General features: G+C 34.6%; 2 protein-coding genes across 2 annotated transcripts in view; both read left to right on the forward strand.

The window, feature by feature from the left end:
• The first annotated feature begins 272 nt into the window (after nucleotides 1–272).
• Nucleotides 273–4,975, forward strand: ndufa11 (NADH:ubiquinone oxidoreductase subunit A11). Its single transcript, XM_062959773.1, has 4 exons — nucleotides 273–427; nucleotides 532–624; nucleotides 4,558–4,680; nucleotides 4,770–4,975. The coding sequence occupies exons 1-4, from the start codon at nucleotides 346–348 to the stop codon at nucleotides 4,880–4,882; spliced, it is 411 nt and encodes a 136-aa protein (XP_062815843.1). The 5' UTR covers nucleotides 273–345; the 3' UTR covers nucleotides 4,883–4,975.
• Nucleotides 4,976–19,906: 14,931 nt separating this feature from the next.
• The window catches only part of LOC134293037 (excitatory amino acid transporter 1-like), a 51,130-nt gene continuing 46,668 nt past the window's right edge, over nucleotides 19,907–24,368 (forward strand). Inside the window, exons 1-2 of the mRNA XM_062959295.1 lie at nucleotides 19,907–20,043; nucleotides 23,506–23,577. Of these exons, the coding sequence (XP_062815365.1) occupies nucleotides 19,922–20,043; nucleotides 23,506–23,577 (194 nt within the window). The 5' untranslated portion in view covers nucleotides 19,907–19,921. The remainder of the gene's footprint in view (nucleotides 20,044–23,505; nucleotides 23,578–24,368) is intronic.

Consider the following 24,368-nt stretch of genomic DNA (forward strand, 5'->3'; position numbering starts at 1 on the left):
CCAGTCTAAGCTCCGCCTAATCGCTCACCGAAGCCGCCATAGATTAAGCCCCGCCTGTATGTTTCGTCTCCTCCAATAGGAAGGGCGGAGAGACGCCTCCCTCACCAAAGCCACCAATGGGAAGCCGACATAGCTTTCCCCTCTTCCAATGGCACGTCGAAGCCGCCCTCGCCAGAATCGCGTTCTGAGGAGAATGTCCATCTTCGAAGCCCCGCCCACGGCTGGCTTTCCTCCAATGGGAAGGCCAGGGAGTGAGCCCCCTCGAGCGGGGATTGGCCCGCGCTGAGGTCCCGCCGGCGCTCTCGCGAGAGGTGCCATTCTGAGGTGATCTTCCGAGCGGGAAGGATGTCCGGCTACTGGGACATCCCGGAGGGCACGGAGTGCGCGAGGAAGGCCTGGCTCACGGGCCGGCTCGGGGCCGCCGTCGGTGAGGAGGGCTTTGTGGAGCAGAGAGAGAGCTATTCACCCTCATTTGCCTTTCGAAGTGTTATAATGCCGTCGAGTGACGCCTCCTTCTCTCCTTTCCCTCAGGCCTGGTGGGCTCCATTTACCACGTCATCTTGTTCCCGTCAGAAACGACCCTGCACGCCTTCCAGAGGGTCGCCAACGCCACCGTCGGGATGGGTGAGCCAGCTGAGACCTCCCAACAAAGGCCTCCCCCTTCCCCCCAGGCTTTGGAGCTGCAAGGCCATTCAGTGCTAATCAAGCTGCCCATTAGCAACATTGACACTTTCTTAACGAATAAGAGTTCTTTCTCTCACCCTATATATATATAAACCCCACTTGCCTAGTGTCCAACAGACCTCACAACCTCTGGGGATGCCTGCCATAGATGTGGGCGAAACGTCAGGAGAGAATGCTTCTGGAGCATAGCCAGACAGCCCAGAAAACTCACAGCAACCCAACAGTAATAATAATAATAATTTATTTTTCTATCCCGCCTCCATCTCCCTGCCGGGAGATATATATGTTTTGAATATATATACAGTAGAGTCTCACTTATCCAACACTCGCTTATCCAACAACAAATTGGACAGAAAAAGTAGTTCATTACGCAGTAATGTTATGTTGTAATTACTGTATTTACGAATTTAGTCTCTCACCCTATATATAAAAACCCCACTTGCCTAGTGTCCAACAGACCTCACAACCTCTGAGGATGCCTGCCATAGATGTGGGCGGAACGTCAGGAGAGAATGCTTCTGGAGCATGGCCAGACAGTCTGAAAAACTCACAGCAACCCAACAGTAATAATAATAATAATTTTATTTTTCTATCCCGCCTCCATCTCCCTGCAGGGAGATATATAGGTTTTGAATATACAGTAGAGTCTCACTTATCCAACATAAACAGGCCGGCAGAATGTTGGATAAGCAAATATGTTGGATAATAAGGAGGCATTAAGGAAAAGCCTATTAAACATCAAATTAGGTTATGATTTTACAAATGAAAAACCAAAACATCATGTTAGACAACAAATTTGAGAGAAAAAGTAGTTCAATACGCAGGAATGTTATGTTGTAATTACTGTATTTACAAATTTAGCACCAAAATATCACGGTGTATTGAAAACATTGACTACAAAAATGGCTTGGATAATCTAGAACGTTGGATAAGCGAGTGTTGGATAAGTGAGACTCTACTGTATATATACAGTAGAGTCTCATTTATCCAACACTTGCTTATCCAACAACAAATTGGACAGAAAAAGTAGTTCATTACGCATTAATGCTGTGTAGTAATTACTGTATTTACGAATTTAGCACCAAAATATCACTATGTATATATAAGCACTTATAATATATATGTATATTATAAAGAATGTTTTAAATATATATATTATAAAACACTATTTACAATATACAGTAGAGTCTCACTTATCCAAGCTAAACGGGCCGGCAGAACATTGGATAAGCGAATATGTTGGATAATAAGGAGGGATTAAGGAAAAGCCTATTAAACATCAAATTAGGTTATGATTTTACAAATTAAGCACCCAAACATCATGTTTTACAACAAATTTGACAGAAAAAGCAGTTCAATACACAGTAATATTATGTTGTAATTACAGTATTTACAAATTTAGCACCAAAATATATTGAAAACATTGACTACAAAAATGGCTTAAATAATCCAAAGGCTTGGATAAGTGAGTGTTGGATAAGTGAGACTCTATTTTATATGTACATTATAAATAATGTTATATATATATATATATATATATATATATACTCATTACTTATAATATAAACATGCGCATATATAACATTGTTTACAATGTATATTATAAAATAGTGGTTTGAATATTTATATAATTTATAATATATAAATATAAAACATAATTTTCAATATATGTGTATAAGTCATGTATAACTTTTATATATATGTTATATTTATATACAACTTCTATATATATATTCAACACATTTATAATATATATATTATAAAACACTGTTTACAATATATATATATATATATATCGTGTTGAATATATATTATAAGTAATGTCTTATATTTATATATACAGTATTATAACTTATATGTACAGTAGAGTCTCACTTATCCAAGCTTCACTTATCCAAGCTTCTGGATTATCAAAGCCATTTTTGTAGTCAATGTTTTCAATATATCATGATATTTTGGTGCTAAATTTGAAAACAGTAATTACTACATAACATTACTGCGTATTGAACTACTTTTTCTGTCAAGTTTGTTTGTTTTGGTGCTTAATTTCTAAAATCATAACCTAATTTGATGTTTAATAGGCTTCTCCTTAATCTCTCCTTATTATCCAACATATTCACTTATCCAACGTTCTGCCGGCCCGTTTACGTTGGATAAGTGAGACTCTACTGTATATTATTTCCTTAATCCCTCCTTATTATCCAAGATATTGGCTTATCCAAGCTTCTGCCAGCCTGTTTAACTTGGATAAGTGAGACTCTACTGTACATTCTAATTATTATTATTTTATTATGACACAGCAAACAAGATAGACATGCTGGATTTCGTATCACAAAATCACAAGTCGAACACTTCCCAAGTGTCTAGGACTGTGTGATGTATTATTATTATTATTATTATTATTATTATTATTATTATTATTTTGTATGACACAGCAAACAAGATAGACATGCTGGATTTCATATCACAAAATCACAAGTCGAACACTTCCCAAGTGTCTAGGACTGTGTCTAGGACTTATTATTATTATTAATAATAATAATAATTGTCTAGGACTTATTATTATTATTATTATTATGACATGATGGCCATCGCTTCGGGGTGCTTTGATGGTGCTTTGCCTGCATGAAGGCAACTCTTCCAACTCTTAGTATTATTGTTATCATTATTATTATTGCTACTACTACTATTATGACTGGATAGCTATGTAGCCAAGGTGTGTTGATTATTATTGATTACTTCAATCATAAAAATATTATTATAATATTATATTATATTATTATAATATTATATTATATTATATTAATATTATTAATAATATTATTATTATTAATATAATATATTATTAATAATAATTAATATTATTAATAATAATATATTTATACTAGCTGTGCCCAGCCACGCGTTGCTGTGTTGTTGTCTGATGGTGTTGGTGAGAAATTGTTGAGGTAGTTGTGGTATTGAATGTCTGTTGTATGGTAGTCTTTATGTTTAGTATGCACATTGAAGTGGATTATATGGCAATGTGGAGTCAGGATAATCCAGTTCAAAGCAGATAATATAAGATTCTAAATGGGTTATATAGCTGTGTGGAAGGGCCTTGAGTCTATATTGCCATATAATCCAGTGAAAATCTGATAATCTGTGGAAGAGGCCTAAGTGAGGCCTAACTGTGCCTGTCCCCTGGGCTGAATAGGTTGCTAGGAGACCAAGTGGGTGGAGCTTATTTTATTTATTTATTTATTACAATATTTATATCCTGCCCTTCTCACCCAACAGGGGACTCAGGGCGGCTTACAATAAGACGCATATATAAAAATTATAGTGCAATATAAGCCTTCTAACTGGCAGCAATTGGATAAAAACTATTATTCCTCTCCCTGTAATTAGGACTTTATTTTTCTTTTCTTTTTGTTGTATCAACCTAGAGCCGTGGATGAGGGGTTGTGTTGTCAAATTTCGAGGTTGGGGGGCCTGTAGTTTTGTTGTTTTGTCCGCTGCCCTGATGCCATCACTCTTTTATATGTATAGATTAATAATAATATTATTATTATTGCTGCTGCTACTACTATTATGATTGGATGGCTATCTTTCCAAGGTGTTTTGATTATTGGGTTGTTGTATGTCTTTCGGGCTGTGTGGCCATGTTCCAGAAGTATTCTCTCCTGACGTTTCGCCCACATCTATGGCAGGCATCCTCAGAGGTTGTGAGGTTTTGATTATTATTGATTATTTGACTATAAACTCTATGAATCTATGAAATGTGGGTATTGTTTATGTGGGATCGCAGAGCCTTTGCTCCTCCTGATTCAGCCCATTGAGGATTTTTCTCTCGGCTTCTTTTTTGTTGTTGTTGTTGTCGTCGTCTCCTAGCCACCCTGGGGGCCGTTTTCGGGGTGACCACGTGTCTCAGCGCCGAGATCCGGGACGCCCCCGAGGACCCGCTGAACTACTTTGCCGGGGGCTGCATGTCGGGCGCCCTCCTCGGAGCCAGAGGTTGGTAACGGCCGGGCGGATCCCCCTCCGTCGATCCCGTGTCCGCCTCCGTTGTGTAACCACGTCTCCTTTCTCTGTTTCTCCTCCAGCGCACAACTTTGGCGTGGGCACCGCCTGCTGCCTCGGCCTGGGCACGGTGGCGGCCTTGACCAAAATCGGCAAGAAGGAAGGCTGGCGCGTGGTAGGACCCCCCATAAACTGAGCCCCCGGCCACCCGATTGACGTGTAAGAGACTCACTAAGGGAGCACCATGCACATCTTTTACAGACATCAATAAACAACTTTGTGGTCCTTCTTCCCTCGTGGTGGATTGTTGTGGTGTGATTCCTCTTTGTCTCCAGACCTGGCCTCTCTCATGCAATATACAAATAAGGGCAAGAAAATGCCATCCAGTCAACTGTAAATATTGCATATTTAATAAATAATAAATATTCAAAACATTATTTATAATATACTGTATTTACTCGAGTATAAGCTGACCCGAATAAAAGCCGAGGCACCTAATTTTACCACCAAAAAACTGGGAAAACATTATTATTATTATTATTATTATTATTATTATTATTAAATTATTATTATTATTGAATTATTATTATTAAATTATTATTATTATTGAATTATTATTATTAAATTATTATTATTATTGAATTATTATTATTAAATTATTATTATTATTATTAAATTATTATTATTATGCTGCTGCTGCTACTACTACTACTACTACTACTACTACTACTATTATGACTGGATGGCTATCTATCCAAGGAGTTTTGGCACCTAATTTTACCACCAAAAAACTGGGAAAACATTATTATTATTATTATTATTATTATTATTATTATTATTATTATTATTGAATTATTATTATTATTGAGTTATTATTATTATTATTATTATTATTGAATTATTATTATTAAATTATTATTATTGCTGCTGCTACTACTACTACTACTATTATGACTGGATGGCTATCTATCCAAGGAGTTTTGGCACCTAATTTTACCACCAAAAAACTGGGAGAACATTATTATTCTTATTATTATTATTATTATTATTGAATTATTATTATTATTATTATTGAATTATTATTATTATTAAATTATTATTATTATTATTATTATTATTGCTGCTGCTACTATTACTACTATTATGACTGGATGGCTATCTATCCAAGGTGTTTTGGCACCTAATTTTACCACCAAAAAACTGGGAGAACATTATTATTATTATTATTATTATTATTATTATTATTATTGAATTATTATTATTATTATTATTGAATTATTATTATTAAATTATTATTATTATTATTATTGCTGCTGCTGCTACTATTACTACTATTATGACTGGATGGCTATCTATCCAAGGTGTTTTGATTATTACTGATTGTCGAAGGCTTTCATGGCTGGGATCACAGGGTTGTTGTATGTTTTCCTGGCTGTATATATTTAATAAATAATAAATATTCAAAACATTATTTATAATGTACTGTATATACTCGAGTATAAGCCGACCCGAATATAAGCCGAGGCACCTAATTTTACCACCAAAAAACTGGGAAAACATTATTATTATTATTATTAAATTATTATTATATTATTATTATTATTATTATTATTATTAAATTATTATTATTATTATTATTGCTGCTGCTACTACTGCTACTATTATGACTGGATGGCTATCTATCCAAGGTGTTTTGATTATTATTGATTATCAAAGGCTTTCATGGCTGGAATCACAGGGTTGTTGTATGTTTTCCGGGCTGTATATATTTAATAAATAATAAATATTCAAAACATTATTTATAATATACCGTACATGCTCGAGTATAAGCCGACCCGAATATAAGCCGAGGCACCTAAAAAACTGGGAAAACATTGACTCCAGTATAAGCCGAGGGTGGGAAATCTCAGAAATAAAAATAGATACCAATAAAATTACATTAATTGAGGCATCAGTAGGTTAAATGTTTTTGAATATTTACATAAAGCTCAAATTTAAGATAAGACTCTCCGACTCTGATCAAATCATTATTCTCATCTTCCATGTAAATATGCTTATGTATCCTTTTAATAATAATAGAGTAAAATAATGCACATAATAATAATACAGGGAAATACATGTAATAATAAATAGAGTAAAATAATAAATGCAATAATAATAATAATAATAATAACATCAGAGTGAAATAATAAATGTATCAATAATAATAAAAATAGAGTAAGTATAAACCTAGTTTTTCAGCCCCTTTTTTAAGACTGAAAAAGCCCCCCTCGGCTTATACTTGGGTGAGGGTTATATTTGGGTCAGCTTATACCCGAGAATATATGGTACATTTATTATTTTCCCCTATTATTATTGGTATTATGACATGTATTATTTTTCTCTATTAGTGTTGCTACTATTACATTTATTTTACTCTATTTTATTAATAATAATAATAATACATTTATTATTTTACTCTATTTATTATTATATGTATTATTTTCCTGTATTTATTATTATTATTATTATTATTATTATTATTATTATTATTATTACATGTAATTTTATTGGTATCTATTTTTATTTTTGAAATTGACCACCCTCGGCTTATACTGGAGTAAATGTTTGGTACATTTATTATTTTTCTCTATTATTCTTGCTGCTATTACATTTATTATTTTTCTCTATTATTCTTGCTACTATTACATTTATTATTTTTCTCTATTATTCTTGCTACTATTACATTTATTATTTTTCTCTATTATTGTTGCTATTACATTTATTATTTTTCTCTATTCTTGCTACTATTACATTTATTATTTTTCTCTATTATTCTTGCTACTATTACATTTATTATTTTTCTCTATTATTGTTGCTACTATTACATTTATTTTACTCTATTTTTATTATTATTAGTACATTTATTATTTCACTCTGATTTTGTTATTATTGCATTTATTATTTTACTCTATTAGTCAATGTTTCACCATTTTTTGGTGGTAAAATTAGATGCCTCGGCTTATATTCGGGTCGGCTTATACACGGTATATTATACATAAATGTCTACATATACATAAATATATTATATATACATATACGTAAATATATTATGTATATACATAAATATTAACCTACAGGGATGCCAGCTTACGAGAGGTGGGTAAGAATAATAATAATAATAATAATAATAATAATAATAATAATAATAATAATAATAGCAGCAAACAATGTAAAGGGAACAAAGGCCAGGCTACTTCCAAAATAATAAATATTATTATTATTATTATGTCTCCAGGCAGCAAGCAAGCCAGGCTAAGGATGTCTCCAGGTAGCAAACAATGCAAAGGGAAGAAAGGCAAGGCTACTTCTAAAATTATTATTATTATACCTGAATAGTTTTTAATATTAATAAGGTTTATTATTGTTTTAATATGTGTATATTTTGAGTTGTATTGTAATGCTTTTTATTGTGAGAAAAGGCGGGATATAAATTATTATTATTATTTTATTATGACACAGCAAACAAGATAGATATGCTGGATTTCATATTATTTATTTATTTATTTATTTTATTATGACACAGCAAACAAAAACAATAAAATAATAATAATATGAAATCCAGCATATCTGTGTCATAATAAAATTATTATTATTATTATTATTATTATTATTATTATTATTATTATTATTATTATTGTGTCTCCAGGCAGCAAGCAAGCAAGGGCTAATGAACAGCACTCAAATTAAAATTATAGAAGTACATTGTAGTATGTGTATTTACATAATTGTTTACAATGATGATGTATTTTAATTATTCTCCATGACGAGAGGCAGGTAAGAAATATAATAATAATAATAATAATAATAATAATAATAATAATAATATCTATCCAGCATATCTAGTTTGCTGTGTCATAATAAAATAATAATAATAATAATAATAATAATAATAATAATCTCCAGGGCAGCAAACAATGCAAAGGGAACAAAGGCCTGGCTATTTCTATAGAAAAAATGATGGTTGCGAGCATTCTCTCCTGACGTTTCGCCCACATCTATGGCAGGCATCCTCAGAGGCCTCCCAACCTCTGAGGATGCCTGCCATAGATGTGGGCGAAACATCAGGAGAGAATGCTTCTGGGACATGGCCAGACACCCTGGAAAACTCACAGCAACCCAGTGATTCAGGCCATGATTACCTTTGACAGCACGATAACAACAATTATTGCGCAAAGCAATTCAAGAGAGATGATAATAATAATAATAATAATAATAATAATAATAATAATAATAATAATAATAATAATGGACTTATTCACCTGGAGTAAGACTGTGTCCAAGTCTGGGCACCACAATTTAAGAGGGATAATAATAATATAATTATACTATGAATAATAGTATAAATATACTACTATGAATAATAACAATATAATTGTAATACTATTTAAATTATTATTATTATTATGACTCCAGGCAGCAAACATCAAGGGCTGGTGAGCAATTTAAGAGGGATAATAATAATATAATTATACTACTGTGAATAATAATATAATTATAATACTATTTAAATTATTATGATTATGTTTCCAGGCAGAAAACATCAAGGGCTGGTAAGCAATTTCAGAGGGATAATAATAATATAATTATACTACTATGAATGATAATAATAATATAATTATAATACTATTTAAATTATTATTATTATGATTCCAGGCAGAAAACATCAAGGGCTGGTGAGCAATTTAAGAGGGATAATAATAATATAATTATACCTCTATGAATGATAACAATAAAATTATAATACTATTTACATTATTATTATTATTATTATGACTCCAGGCAGCAAACATCAAGGGCTGGTGAGCAATTTAAGAGAGATAATAATAATATAATTATAATACTATTTAAATTATTATTATTATGACTCCAGGCAGCAAACATCAAGGGCTGGTGAGCAATTTAAGAGGGATAATAATAATATAATTATACCTCTATGAATGATAACAATAAAATTATAATACTATTTAAATTATTATTATTATTATTATGACTCCAGGCAGCAAACATCAAGGGCTGGTGAGCAATTTAAGAGAGATAATAATAATATAATTATAATACTATTTAAATTATTATTATTATGACTCCAGGCAGCAAACATCAAGGGCTGGTGAGCAATTTAAGAGGGATAATAATAATATAATTATACCTCTATGAATGATAACAATAAAATTATAATACTATTTAAATTATTATTATTATTATTATTATTATTATTATGACTCCAGGCAGCAAACATCAAGGGCTGGTGAGCAATTTAAGAGAGATAATAATAATATAATTATAATACTATTTAAATTATTATTATTATGACTCCAGGCAGCAAACATCAAGGGCTGGTGAGCAATTTAAGAGGGATAATAATAATATAATTATACCTCTATGAATGATAACAATAAAATTATAATACTATTTAAATTATTATTATTATTATTATTATTATTATTATGACTCCAGGCAGCAAACATCAAGGGCTGGTGAGCAATTTAAGAGAGATAATAATAATATAATTATAATACTATTTAAATTATTATTATTATGACTCCAGGCAGCAAACATCAAGGGCTGGTGAGCAATTTAAGAGGGATAATAATAATATAATTATACCTCTATGAATGATAACAATAAAATTATAATACTATTTAAATTATTATTATTATTATTATTATTATGACTCCAGGCAGCAAACATCAAGGGCTAGTGAGCAATTTAAGAGAGATATTAATAATATAATTATACTACTATGAATAATAACAATATAATTATAATACTATTTAAATTATTATTATTATGACTCCAGGCAGCAAACATCAAGGGCTGGTGAGCAACTTAAGAGGGATAATAATAATATAATTATACTACTATGAATAATAACAATATAATTATAATACTATTTAAATTATTATTATTATTATTATTATTATTATGACTCCAGGCAGCAAACATCAAGGGCTAGTGAGCAATTTAAGAGAGATAATAATAATATAATTATACTACTATGAATAATAACAATATAATTATAATACTATTTAAATTATTATTATTATGACTCCAGGCAGCAAACATCAAGGGCTGGTGAGCAATTTAAGAGGGATAATAATAATATAATTATACCTCTATGAATGATAACAATAAAATTATAATACTATTTAAATTATTATTATTATTATTATTATTATTATTATGACTCCAGGCAGCAAACATCAAGGGCTGGTGAGCAATTTAAGAGAGATAATAATAATATAATTATAATACTATTTAAATTATTATTATTATGACTCCAGGCAGCAAACATCAAGGGCTGGTGAGCAATTTAAGAGGGATAATAATAATATAATTATACCTCTATGAATGATAACAATAAAATTATAATACTATTTAAATTATTATTATTATTATTATTATTATGACTCCAGGCAGCAAACATCAAGGGCTAGTGAGCAATTTAAGAGAGATATTAATAATATAATTATACTACTATGAATAATAACAATATAATTATAATACTATTTAAATTATTATTATTATGACTCCAGGCAGCAAACATCAAGGGCTGGTGAGCAACTTAAGAGGGATAATAATAATATAATTATACTACTATGAATAATAACAATATAATTATAATACTATTTAAATTATTATTATTATTATTATTATTATTATTATTATGACTCCAGGCAGCAAACATCAAGGGCTAGTGAGCAATTTAAGAGAGATAATAATAATATAATTATACTACTATGAATAATAACAATATAATTATAATACTATTTAAATTATTATTATTATGACTCCAGGCAGCAAACATCAAGGGCTGGTGAGCAACTTAAGAGGGATAATAATAATATAATTATACTACTATGAATAATAACAATATAATTATAATACTATTTAAATTATTATTATTATTATTATTATTATGACTCCAGGCAGCAAACATCAAGGGCTAGTGAGCAATTTAAGAGAGATAATAATAATATAATTATACTACTATGAATAATAACAATATAATTATAATACTATTTAAATTATTATTATTATGACTCCAGGCAGCAAACATCAAGGGCGGGTGAGCAATTTAAGATGGATAATAATAATATAATTATACTACTATGAATAATAACAATATAATTATAATACTATTTAAATTATTTATTATGACACAGCAAACAAGATAGATATGCTGGATTTCGTATAACAAAACCACAAGTCGAACACTTCCCAAGTGTCTAGGACTCTGTGATGTATTATTATTATTATTATTATTATGACACAGCAAACAAGATAGATATGCTGGATTTCGTATAACAAAACCACAAGTCGAACACTTCCCAAGTGTCTAGGACTGTGTGATGTATTATTATTATTATTATTATTATTATTATTATGACACAGCAAACAAGATAGATATGCTGGATTTCGTATAACAAAACCACAAGTCGAACACTTCCCAAGTGTCTAGGACTGTGTGATGTATTATTATTATTATTATTATTATTATTATTATTATGACACAGCAAACAAGATAGATATGCTGGATTTCGTATAACAAAACCACAAGTCGAACACTTCCCAAGTGTCTAGGACTGTGTGATGTATTTTCGTCGGTTTCGTCGGTTTCCTTGCACAGTCTGCATTTTGGGTCATCAGCTGATTTTTCGATCTTGGCCTTGATTGCCTTTGTCCTGATGGCTTGCTCCTGGGCTTATTATTATTATTATTATTATTATTATTATTATTATTAATGGCCTTTGTCCTGATGTCTTGCTCCTGGGCTGCAAGGATCAGGCCTTCTGTCTCCTTCTTCAGGGTCCCATTCGTGAGCCAGAGCCAGGTCTTCTCCTTGTCAGCTTTTCCTTCCATTTTGCCAAGGAACTTTCCATGCCATGTTTTGTTGTGCCAGCTGTCAGCTCTAGTTTGTGGTGCGGTTTTCTTGTACTGATTCTGCTCTAGTTTGTAGTGCGGTTTTCTTGTACTGGTTTTTTGTCTGCTGTGCTTTGAGGAGTTTCTGATTTTTGACTTCAATCAAAGCAGGTTCTTCACTTTGCTTGACATCTTCTGCCAGGGCATGTTCTTCTTCTTTGACTGCTTGCTTTACTTGCAAGAGTCCTCTGCCCCCTGATCTTCTAGGCAGATATAGCCGGTCAACATCACTGCGAGGGTCCAGTGAGTGATGAATGGTCATGAGTTTTCTTGTTTTTCTGTCCAAATTGTCCAGTTCCGCCTGTGTCCAGTTTATGATGCCAGCAGTATATCTCATGACAGGTGTTTATGGCCCAGGTGTTTATGGCCTTGATAGTGTTGCCTCCATTGAGCTTGCTTTTGAGAATTTTTCTGACCCTTTGTGTGTATTCTTTGCTGACCACAGTCTTCACATGTTCATGCTTGATGTTGTCCAGCTGTAATATGCCCAGATATTTATAGGCCTCTGGCTGGTGACACTTTATTGTTTGGCCATTGGGCATATTTATGCCCTCACTTTCCATGATTTTTCCCTTCTTCAATGCCACTGTCGAACATTTCTCCAAACCAAACTCCATGCTGATATCAGTGCTAAAAATTCGGACAGTGTTAGTCAGAGACTGGATTTCAGTTTCCGTTTTCCCAAACAGCTTCAGGTCATCCATGTACATCAGATGTGGAATTTTGTGAGATTTCCTAGATGTTTGATAGCCGAGATTTGTTTTTTGTAAGATTGTTGACAGAGGGATCATGGCAATAATGAAAAGCAGAGGGGACAACGAGTCTCTCTTGAAAATTCCTCTCCTGATGTTGACAAGTCCATACCTTTCATTTCCAACAAACAGTTCAGTTTTCCAGTGCTCCATCATGTTTTCAATGAAGGTGCCAACGGTTTTACTAATCCCGATGGCGTCCAGGCACTTGATGATCCAGCTGTGTGGGAGTGAGTCAAAGGCCTTTTGGTAGTCGGTCCACGTCATGTGAAGATTAGCTTTTCGGCTCTTACAGTTCTCCAGAATCATTTTGTCAATCAATAACTGGTCTTTTGTGCCCCTGCTTTTCCGTTTGTTGCCTTTCTGTTCATCTGGCAAGATGTTTTTTTCTTCAAGAGAGTCTTGAATTCTGTCAGCTATGATGCCAGTCAGTAGTTTAAACATAGTGGGCAGACACGTTATTGGCCTGTAGTTTCCTGGTGCTGCTCCTTTTGCTGGATCCTTTTGTATCAGGTATGTTCTTCCAGTTGTTAGCCATTCACTGATACTTCCTTTCTGCAGCATCTCATTGAATTGTTGGGCCATTTTTCCATGTAAACTAATCAGATGTTTGAGCCAAAATCCATGAAGTTATTATTATTATTATGACACAGCAAACAAGATAGATATGCTGGATTTCGTATCACAAAACCACAAGTCGAACACTTCCCAAGTGTCTAGGACTGTGTGATGTATTTTCGGATGATGCGTGCAGATCCCAGTCGGGTGGCCTTTTGCAGTTGGCAGATCATAATTTTGTCAATGTCTATTGTTTCCAAATGCCAGTGGCTGAGATCTTTTAGCACGGCACCCAATATGCCCATCACCACCGGGACCACCTGCACTGGTTTCTGCCAGAGTCTTTGAAGTTCAATCTTGAGGTCCTGAGAGCGGCTGAGTTTTTCTTGTTGTTTTTCGTCAATGCGACTGTCACCTGGGATGGCGACATCCATGATCCAAACCTTTTTCTTCTCCACAACTGTGATGTCTGGTGTGTTGTGTTCCAGAACTTTGTCAGTCTGGATTCGGAAGTCCCACAGTATCTTTGCGTGCTCATTTTCCAAGACTTTTGCAGGTTTGTGATCCCACCAGTTCTTTGCTGCTGGGAGGTGGGACTTGAGGCATAAGTTCCAATTAATCATTTGGGCCACATAGTTGTGCCTCTGCTTGTAGTCTGTCTGTGCGATTTTCTTACAGCAGCTGAGGATATGATCCATGGTTTCGTCGGTTTCCTTGCAGAGTCTGCATTTTGGGTCATCAGCTGATTTTTCGATCTTGGCCTGAATTGCCTTTGTCCTGATGTCTTGCTCCTGGGCTGCAAGGATCAGGCCTTCTGTCTCCTCCTTCAGGGTCCCATTCGTGATCCAGAGCCAGGTCTTCTCCTTGTCAGCTTTTCCTTCCATTTTGTCAAGGAACTTTCCATGCAATGTTTTGTGGTGCCAGCTGTCAGCTCTAGTTTGTAGTGCGGTTTTCTTGTACTGATTCTGCTCTGGTTTGTAGTGCGGTTTTCTTGTACTGATTCTGCTCTAGTTTGTAGTGCGGTTTTCTTGTACTGGTTTTTTGTCTGCTGTGCTTTGTGCTTTGACTTTTGACTTCAATCAAAGCAGGTTCTTCACTTTGCTTGACATCTTCTGCCAGGGCATGTTCTTCTTCTTTCACTGCTTGTTTGACTTGTAAGAGTCCTCTGCCCCCTGATCTTCTAGGCAGATATAGCCGGTCAACATCACTGCAGGGGTGCAGTGAATGAGGAATGGTCATGAGATTCGGAAGTCCCACAGTATCTTTGCGTGCTCATTTTCCAAGACTTTTGCAGGTTTGTGACCCCACCAGTTCTTTGCTGCTGGGAGGTGGGACTTGAGGCATAAGTTCCAATGAATCATATGGGCCACGTAGTTGTGCCTCTGTTTGTAGTCTTTCTGTGCAATTTTCTTACAGCAGCTGAGGATATGATCAATGGTTTACCTTATTATTATTATTGTTATTATTATTATTATTTTTATTACATCACTTCTGCCCCACTCTTTTCACCCATCAGGGGCTCAGAGTGGCTTACAATATAAACATATACATAAAAAAACAGTCTACATCGAATTTAAAAATCCATTTAGATTAAAAAGTACAATAAAATTGTAATTGTAATTGAGTTGTAGTTCACCTGCACCCACTGAACCACGCCGACCCTGGACCTAGACTAAACTTGGAACACAGGCAAAAAATGCCTTTCCCAAATGACCCGGGCACCGCCGGGTCCCCAACGCTCGTGTGTGTATATATATATATATATATATAGTTTCTCGTCGGGATGAGAAAAGTTTCCACTCGCCCTCGAAGTCTCCCTCCCGGCCTCGAAATCCCCAGCCAAGGCATCCGAATCCAGGTCGCCCTTGGGCCCCGAACGTGACCCCCGCGGGCCGTCTATTTTGGAAAGAGACAGGCGGGCGGCGTGTCCGGCGGGACCCGACCCAGAAGCCACGGTGACTTTGAACTTGGAGGTCGTCCCAAAAAGAAAGAAGGCGAGGACAATTTCAAAACCCGCTTCTCCTCCTCCTTCGTCCTCTCGCCTTCCTTCTTTCTCGTCATTTGGGGCTCCTTGATTGGGATTTTAATTAGCCTTTTTAATTTAATTAATTTGGGCTCTTTCTCGTCCCTGAGTTCCCCCCGTTGGGATTCAGGCAGATGTTATTAACCTTCCTCGGCCTAAAAAGGACTTTTATCAGGGCTTCAGCATTATTATTATTATTGTTATTATTATTGACACAAAGACATAGTATAACACTGCAAACCAGATACTGTATATATGCTGGATACTATTATTATTATTATTATTATTATTATCATCATTGACACAAAGACTGAGTATGACATAGCAAACGAGATCTATAAGCTGGATATTATTATTATTATTATTTATCATTATCAACACAAAGACATAGTATGACACTGCAAACAAGATACTATATATATGCTGGATATTATTATTATTGACACAAAGACTGAGTGTCATACTCAGTCTTTGTGTCAATAATAATAATAATAATAATATCCAGGCTATAATCTCATTTGCTGTGTCATAATCTTTGTGACAATAATAATAATAATAATAATAATAATAATAATAATAATAATATCCAGGCTATAATCTCATTTGCTGTGTCATACTCAGTCTTTGTGTCAATAATAATAATAATAATAATAATAATAATAATAATAATATCCAGCCTATAATCTCATTTGCTGTGTCATACTCAGTCTATGTGTCAATAATAATAATAATAATATCCAGGCTATAATCTCATTTGCTGTGTCATACTCAGTCTTTGTGTCAATAATGATAATAATAATGATATCCAGCATATATATAGTATCTTGTTTGCAATGTCATACTATGTCTTTGTGTTGATAATGATAAATAATAATAATAATAATGATGATGATGATGATGATGATGCAGCCCTGATAAAAGTCCTTTTTAGGCCGAGGAAGGTTAATAACAAATGATCTATATAATGGATATTATTATTATTATTATTATTATTATTATTGACACAGAGTATGACACAGCAAATGAGCTATATAAGCTGGATATTATTATTATTATCATTATTGACACAGAGTATGATACAGCAAATGTGATATATATGCTGGATATTATTATTATTATTATTATTATTATTATTATTATTATTATTATTATTATTATTGACAAAACCTGAGTATGACACAGCAAATGAGATATATATGCTGGATATTATTATTATTATTATTATTATTATTTACACAGAGTATGATACAGCAAATGTGATATATATGCTGGATATTATTATTATTATTATTATTATTATTATTGACACAAAGACATAGTATGACACAGCAAACAAGATATATATGCTGGATATTATTATTATTATTGACACGGAGTATGACACAGCAAATGAGATCTATATGCTGGATATTATTATTATTATTATTATTATTGACACAAAGACTGAGTATGACACAGCAAATGAGATATATATGCTGATTATTATTATTATTATTATTATTATTATTGGCCAACAATGGAGTCCCCTCGGGATGAAGCAGCCAGGCTTTGAAGCTGCAAGGCTATTCAATGGTATTCAAGTTGGCCAACAGTGGAGTCCCCTTGGGATGAAGCAGCCAGGCTTTGAAGCTGCAAGGCTATTCAATGGTATTTAAGTTGGCCAACAGTGGAGTCCCCTCGGGATGAAGCAGCCAGGCTTTGAAGCTGCAAGGTCACTCCTTGGAAAGAGATGAGTATTGTGGCCAAATTTGGTGTGATTTGGCCCAGTGGTTTTGTTGTTAACTTGGTCCTAATTATGCACATTACTATTTTATATATACAGTACTAGCTTTGCCCGGCCACGCTTTGCTGTGGCTTATGCTTTCAGGGTGTTGCTCTTTATTTACTGTCCTGATTTTAGAGATTATATTGCTCTGTATTATTATATCACAGTAATTATTACATATTATATTGATAATCTTATAATATCTGCTTAGAACTGGATTATATGAGGCCCCTTCTTCACAGCTGTATAAAATGCACACTGAAGTGGATTATATGGCAGTGTGGAGTCAAGATAATCCAGTGCAAAGCAGATAATATAAGATTCTAAATGGGTTCTATAGCTGTGTGGAAGGGCCTTGAGTCTACACTGCCATATAATCCAGTTCAAATCTCATAATCTGTGAAAGAGGCCTAAGTGAGGCCTAAGTCTGCCTGTCCCCTGGGCTGAGTGGGTTGCTAGGAGACCAAGTGGGCGGAGCTTAGCCTTCTAACTGGCAGCAATTGGATAAAAACAATTATTCCTCTCCCTCTAATTAGGACTTTATTTTTCTTTTCTTTTTGTTGTATCAACCTAGAGGCATGGATGAGGGGTTGTGCTGCCAAGTTTAGTGTTTCTGGGATGTGTAGTTTTGTTGTTTTGTCCTAGGCCGAAACGTCATTACCCTTTTATATATATAGATAGACTAGCTGTGCCCGGCCACGCGTTGCTGTGGCGAAGTCTGGTGGTGTTGGTGAGAACTTGTTGAGGTAGTGGTGGTATTGAATGTCTGTTGTATGGTTGTCTTTATGTTTAGCGTGAATTTGGTTGTTTGTGTCCTGTGAAAGTGGTGAGGGTAGAGGGGGTCTATGTCCCTGTGTCGTATTGTATAGTATTTATACGTTGTGTGGAAGGGCCTTGAGTCTACACTGCCATATAATCCAGTTAAAATCAGATAATCTGTATTTTATAGGCAGTGTGGAAGAGGCCTAAATGAGGCCTAACTCTGCCTGTCCCCTGGGCTGAGTGGGTTGCTAAGAGACCAAGTGGGCAGAGCTTAGCCTTCTAACTGGCAGCAATTGGATAAAAACAATTATTCCTCTCCCTCTAATTAGGACTTTATTTTTCTTTTCTTTTTGTTGTATCAACCTAGAGGCATGGATGAGGGGTTGTGCTGCCAAGTTTAGTGTTTCTGGGATGTGTAGTTTTGTTGTTTTGTCCTAGGCCGAAATTTCATTACCCTTTTATATATATAGACTAGCTTTGCCCGGCCACGCGTTGCTGTGGCTTATGGGAATCCTTTGTTGGCCAGGTGGAATAGCAGTGAATAGCCTTGCAGCCTCAAAGCCTGGCCGTTTTCTGGAGTAGCTGGAGCTGTTTATTGTATGAATGTAGAGGCATGGATGAGGGGTTGTGCTGCCAAGTTTAGTGTTTCTGGGATGGGTGGTTTTGTTGTTTTGTCCTAGGCCGAAACGCCATTACCCTTTTATATATATAGATTAGCTTGGGGACCTGGCGGTGCCCGGGTCTTTTGAGAAACTTGTGTGGCAAGTTTGGTCCAGATCCGAAGTCAGCTGGGTTCAGTGCTGTCTATATAAGAGTGAACTACAACTCCCAGAGCCAATCACCCCGAACCCCTGCCTGTATGCACAGTTGGACATGACAAGGCAGTGTCCAATGTTTGGTCCAGATCCGAAGTCGGCTGGGTTCAGTGCTGTCTGTATAAGGGTGAACTACAACTCCCAGAACCAAAGGACAATCACCCCGAAACCCTGCCTGTATGCACAGTTGGGCATGACGAGGCAGTGTACAAAGTTTGGTCCAGATCCGAAGTCGGCTGGGTTCAGTGCTGTCAGTTTAAGCGTGAACTACAACTCTCAGAAGTGAGTGAAGCTACTTGGTCCATCCTCCCCCACTCTACCCCAGGACGGAAAGGGGTTCCTGGGGGTTCTGTGGGCCAAATTTGGTCCAGTTCCGTCACTGCTGGGCGTCGCAGTGGCCTGTGGGAGTTGTAGCGATTGAAAGTACCGCAAATCCCATCACCAATGGGCCATCATCCCACCAACTACACCAGGCCGTAATGGGGGTTAAGTGTGCCAAGTTTGGTCCAGATATAGATATACATCCAGGGACCTCAAAGGGGTCTTTTAAACTCCACGAGACCGTGGAATTCCCGTAAAAGGGGTGGGCTGTGTTTCCATGGCGACCCGAGACGGGGAGGGGCTTGGGGGGTTTCCAGGTGGGAGGGGCCTTCTGGGTCTCGGCAGACGAGGCTCCAGAACCCCCCAGAAAGGACCCCCTCCCTCCTTCTTTCTTCCAAGGTGAGTGAATAATAGACTTGTGCATGGGTTTTTTTTGCCTTTTTCTTCTTCCCACGTGGACACAAGAAGCCTCTCCACGTGGCTCACAGAAGAGGAAGAGGCCTGCATTGCACAGTGCAATAATAATAATAATAATAATAATAATAATGTAATGCAAAGCCTTCCTAATTCTTTCTTCCTTCCTTTCCTTGTCTCGGCAACTCTTAACACGTGTCTATGGCATAATGTAACACAGTATAATTAATAATAATAATACACTATTATAATTATAATTATATATATGTGTGTGTGTGTGTGTAATATTCCTAATAATATTGCAATATAATGGTATAGTACGACATAGTAATATCGAATGCTTATATTGTGCTATGCTAATAATATTATATACTGGATGGACATATAATATAGGTCATACAATATAATAATAATACAATATAATATAATATTACATGTAATATTCCTAATAATATTGCAATATAATGGTATAGTAATATCTAATGCTTATATTGTGCTATGCTAATAATGTAATATACTGGATGGACATACAATATAATAATAATATAATATAATATTACATGTAATATTCCTAATAATATTGCCATATAATGGTATAGTAATATCTAATGCTTATATTGTGCTATGCTAATAATGTAATATACTGGATGGACATACAATATAATAATAATATAATATAATATTACATGTAATATTCCTAATAATATTGCAATATAAGGGTATAGTACTACATAGTAATATCTAATGCTTATATTGTGCTATGCTAATAATGTAATATACTGGATGGACATACAATATAATAATAATACAATATAATATAATATTACATGTAATATTCCTAATAATATTGCAATATAATGGTATAGTAATATCTAATGCTTATATTGTGCTATGCTAATAATGTAATATACTGGATGGACATACAATATAATACTAATATAATATAATATTACATGTAATATTCCTAATAATATTGCAATATATGGGTATAGTACTACATAGTAATATCTAATGCTTATATTGTGCTATGCTAATAATGTGATATACTGGATGGACATACAATATAATAATAATACAATATAATATAATATTACATGTAATATTCCTAATAATATTGCAATATAATGGTATAGTAATATCTAATGCTTATATTGTGCTATGCTAATAATGTAATATACTGGATGGACATACAATATAATAATAATACAATATAATATAATATTGCAATATAAGGGTATAGTACTACATAGTAATATCTAATGCTTATATTGTGCTATGCTAATAATATAATATCCTGGATGGACATACAATATAATAATACAATATAATATAATATTACATGTAATATTCCTAATAATATTGCAATATAATGGTATAGTAATATCTAATGCTTATATTGTGCTATGCTAATAATGTAATATACTGGATGGACATACAATATAATAATACAATATAATATAATATTACATGTAATATTCCTAATAATATTGCAATATAATGGTATAGTAATATCTAATGCTTATATTGTGCTATGCTAATAATATAATATCCTGGATGGACATACAATATAATAATACAATATAATATAATATTACATGTAATATTCCTAATAATATTGCAATATAATGGTATAGTAATATCTAATGCTTATATTGTGCTATGCTAATAATGTAATATACTGGATGGACATACAATATAATAATAATACAATATAATATAATATTACATGTAATATTCCTAATAATATTGCAATATAAGGGTATAGTACTACATAGTAATATCTAATGCTTATATTGTGCTATGCTAATAATATAATATCCTGGATGGACATACAATATAATAATACAATATAATATAATATTACATGAAATATTCCTAATAATATTGCAATATAAGGGTATAGTAATAATATAATATATTGTATGTTCATGTAAATTGAAATATAAATATTGCAATTAAATAAATAAATAATAAATAACAATGCAATTATCTATATATATATAAAAGGGTAATGGCATCACGGCACCGGACAAAACAACTAAACTAAACGCTCCACAAACTTGAAAATTGACAGCACAACCTCTCATCCACGCCTCTACGTTCATACAACAAAAAAAAAAGAAAAATAAAGTCCTAGCCACAGCAACACGTGGCCGGGCACAGCTAGTTATTATTATAGAATAATCTATATATATAAAAGAGTGATGGCATCACGGCGACCCACAAAACAACAAAACTACAGGCCCCCCAGCCTCAAAATTTGACAACACAACCCATCATCCATGCCTCTAGGTTGATACAACGAAAAGAAAAGAAAAATAAAGTCCTAATTAGAGGGAGAGGAATAATTGCTTTTATCCAATTGCTGCCAGTTAGAAGGCTAAGCTCCTCCAACTTGGTCTCCTAGCAACCCAATAAAAAATAATAAAAAACACTAAAAAAATGAATACAATAAAATACTATAATAACAGAAAATAACTAAAAATAATACAAGAAAATAAAATATAATAAATAAAAATATAACTTACAATAAAATTAATAAAAAATGCAAATAAAGTCAAATAAAAATTACACAACAATTTTAAACCAATACCACCACCACTTTGCCACAGCAACGCGTGGCCGGGCACAGCTAGTATATATATAAAAGGGTAATGGAATCACGGCACCGGACAAAACAACTAAACTAAACGCTCCACAACCTCGAAAATTGACAGCACAACCTCTCATCCACGCCTCTACGTTCATATAACAAAAAGAAAAGTAAAATTAAGTCCTAGCCACAGCAACGAGCGGCTGGGCACAGCTAGTTATTATTATATAATAATATATAAATAATATGTAAATAAGTAATAAGCTGACCCAAATATAAGCCGAACAGGACCCTCACCCGAGTATAAGCCTTTTTCAGTCTGAAAAACTAGGCTTATACTCGAGTATATACAGTAATCTCTAAAACCAGGACAGTAGATAAAGAGCAACACTCTGAAAACAGGGAAATTGGGAAGTATTGCTGCTTCAAAGCCAAGGTGAATCCTTTGTTGGTCTACTTGAATTGCACTGAATAGCCTTGCAGCTTCAATGCCTGCCTGTGTTATACCTAGGCCAATCCATTTTTGGGGTTGTTGGGGGGGAGTGAAGGACATACCTTGGATGTGTCGGTGTATTGTGGCCCAATTGGGTGTGATTGGGTTCGGCGGTTTTGTTGTTCACTCAGTCCTACAAATGTACATTGCATTTGTATATATAGAGATAGAAGATTATGTTGTGCAGTGTGCAGTGCGGTGCAGCCTGTGCCACAGGCCTGTGTGATGGTCTCTCCCGTCTCGGTCGTCCTCCATGGAAACGGCTCGCAGATTGAGCACATCCGTCTCCCCCTCCCACGCGCACCGATGCACCGATGCCACGCTTCCCCGTCTCACGTTCCCTTCTGCTTTGTTTTTCCAGGAGACCCCGAGACGACGACGACGACGACAACGACACAGAGCCCCTCGCGTTACAGATCGAGGGGGAACTCCGGTGAGTGTTGTCCTGCATGCGTGGGGAGAGCGGGTCGTCTGCACATCGCGTTTCTATGCACATTCAGGCACGACTGCCACACGCTGCTTTACGGGATTTGGGGCTGCATCTGGGTCGAGGGAATCTATATATATAAAAGGGTAATGGCGTTTCGGCCTCGGACAAAACCACAAAACTACACATCCCAGAAACACTAAACTTGGCACCACAACCCCTCATCCATGCCAAATTACAGAAATCCCCCCAAAACCAAAAATTACTATATATCTATATATATAAATGAGTGATGGTATCACGGCGACCGCCAAAACAACAAAACTAAACACCCAACAACCTCGAAAATCGACAACACAACCCATCATCCACGCCTCAAGGTTGATACAACAAAAAGAAAAGAAAAATAAAGTCCTAATTAGAGGGAGAGGAATAATTGTTTTTATCCAATTACTGCCAGTTAGAAGGCTAAGCTCCGCCCACTTGGTCTCTTAGCAACCCACTCAGCCCAGGGGACAGGCAGAGTTAGGCCTCACTTAGGCCTCTTCCACACTGCCTATAAAATACAGATTATCAGATTTGAACTGGATTATATGGCAGCCAGGGGGAGAACGGCTCTTCCTCGTCCTCTGTAATTTGGACTTTATTTTTCTAGTTTTTAAATTGAAAGACATATTTTGGATGGCTGCGTCTTCTGTGGCCAAATTTGGTGTCGTTTGGACCAGTGGTTTTGTTGTTTACTCCATGGGGAAAATACACATTATATTTTTATATATATACTAGCTGTGCCCGGCCAC

Source organism: Anolis carolinensis, unplaced genomic scaffold, assembly GCF_035594765.1.
Source record: "Anolis carolinensis isolate JA03-04 unplaced genomic scaffold, rAnoCar3.1.pri scaffold_7, whole genome shotgun sequence".
NCBI classification, from domain to species: Eukaryota; Metazoa; Chordata; class Lepidosauria; order Squamata; family Dactyloidae; genus Anolis; species Anolis carolinensis.

Excerpts from the sequence above, each read along its gene's own strand:
- ndufa11 (XM_062959773.1), top strand. The coding sequence starts at position 346 with ATGTCCGGCTACTGGGACATCCCGGAGGGCACGGAGTGCGCGAGGAAG. Across the intron at positions 428-531 it reads CCGGCTCGGGGCCGCCGTCG|GCCTGGTGGGCTCCATTTAC; the intron begins GTGAGGAGGGCT and ends CCTTTCCCTCAG. Across the intron at positions 4,681-4,769 it reads CGCCCTCCTCGGAGCCAGAG|CGCACAACTTTGGCGTGGGC; the intron begins GTTGGTAACGGC and ends TTTCTCCTCCAG.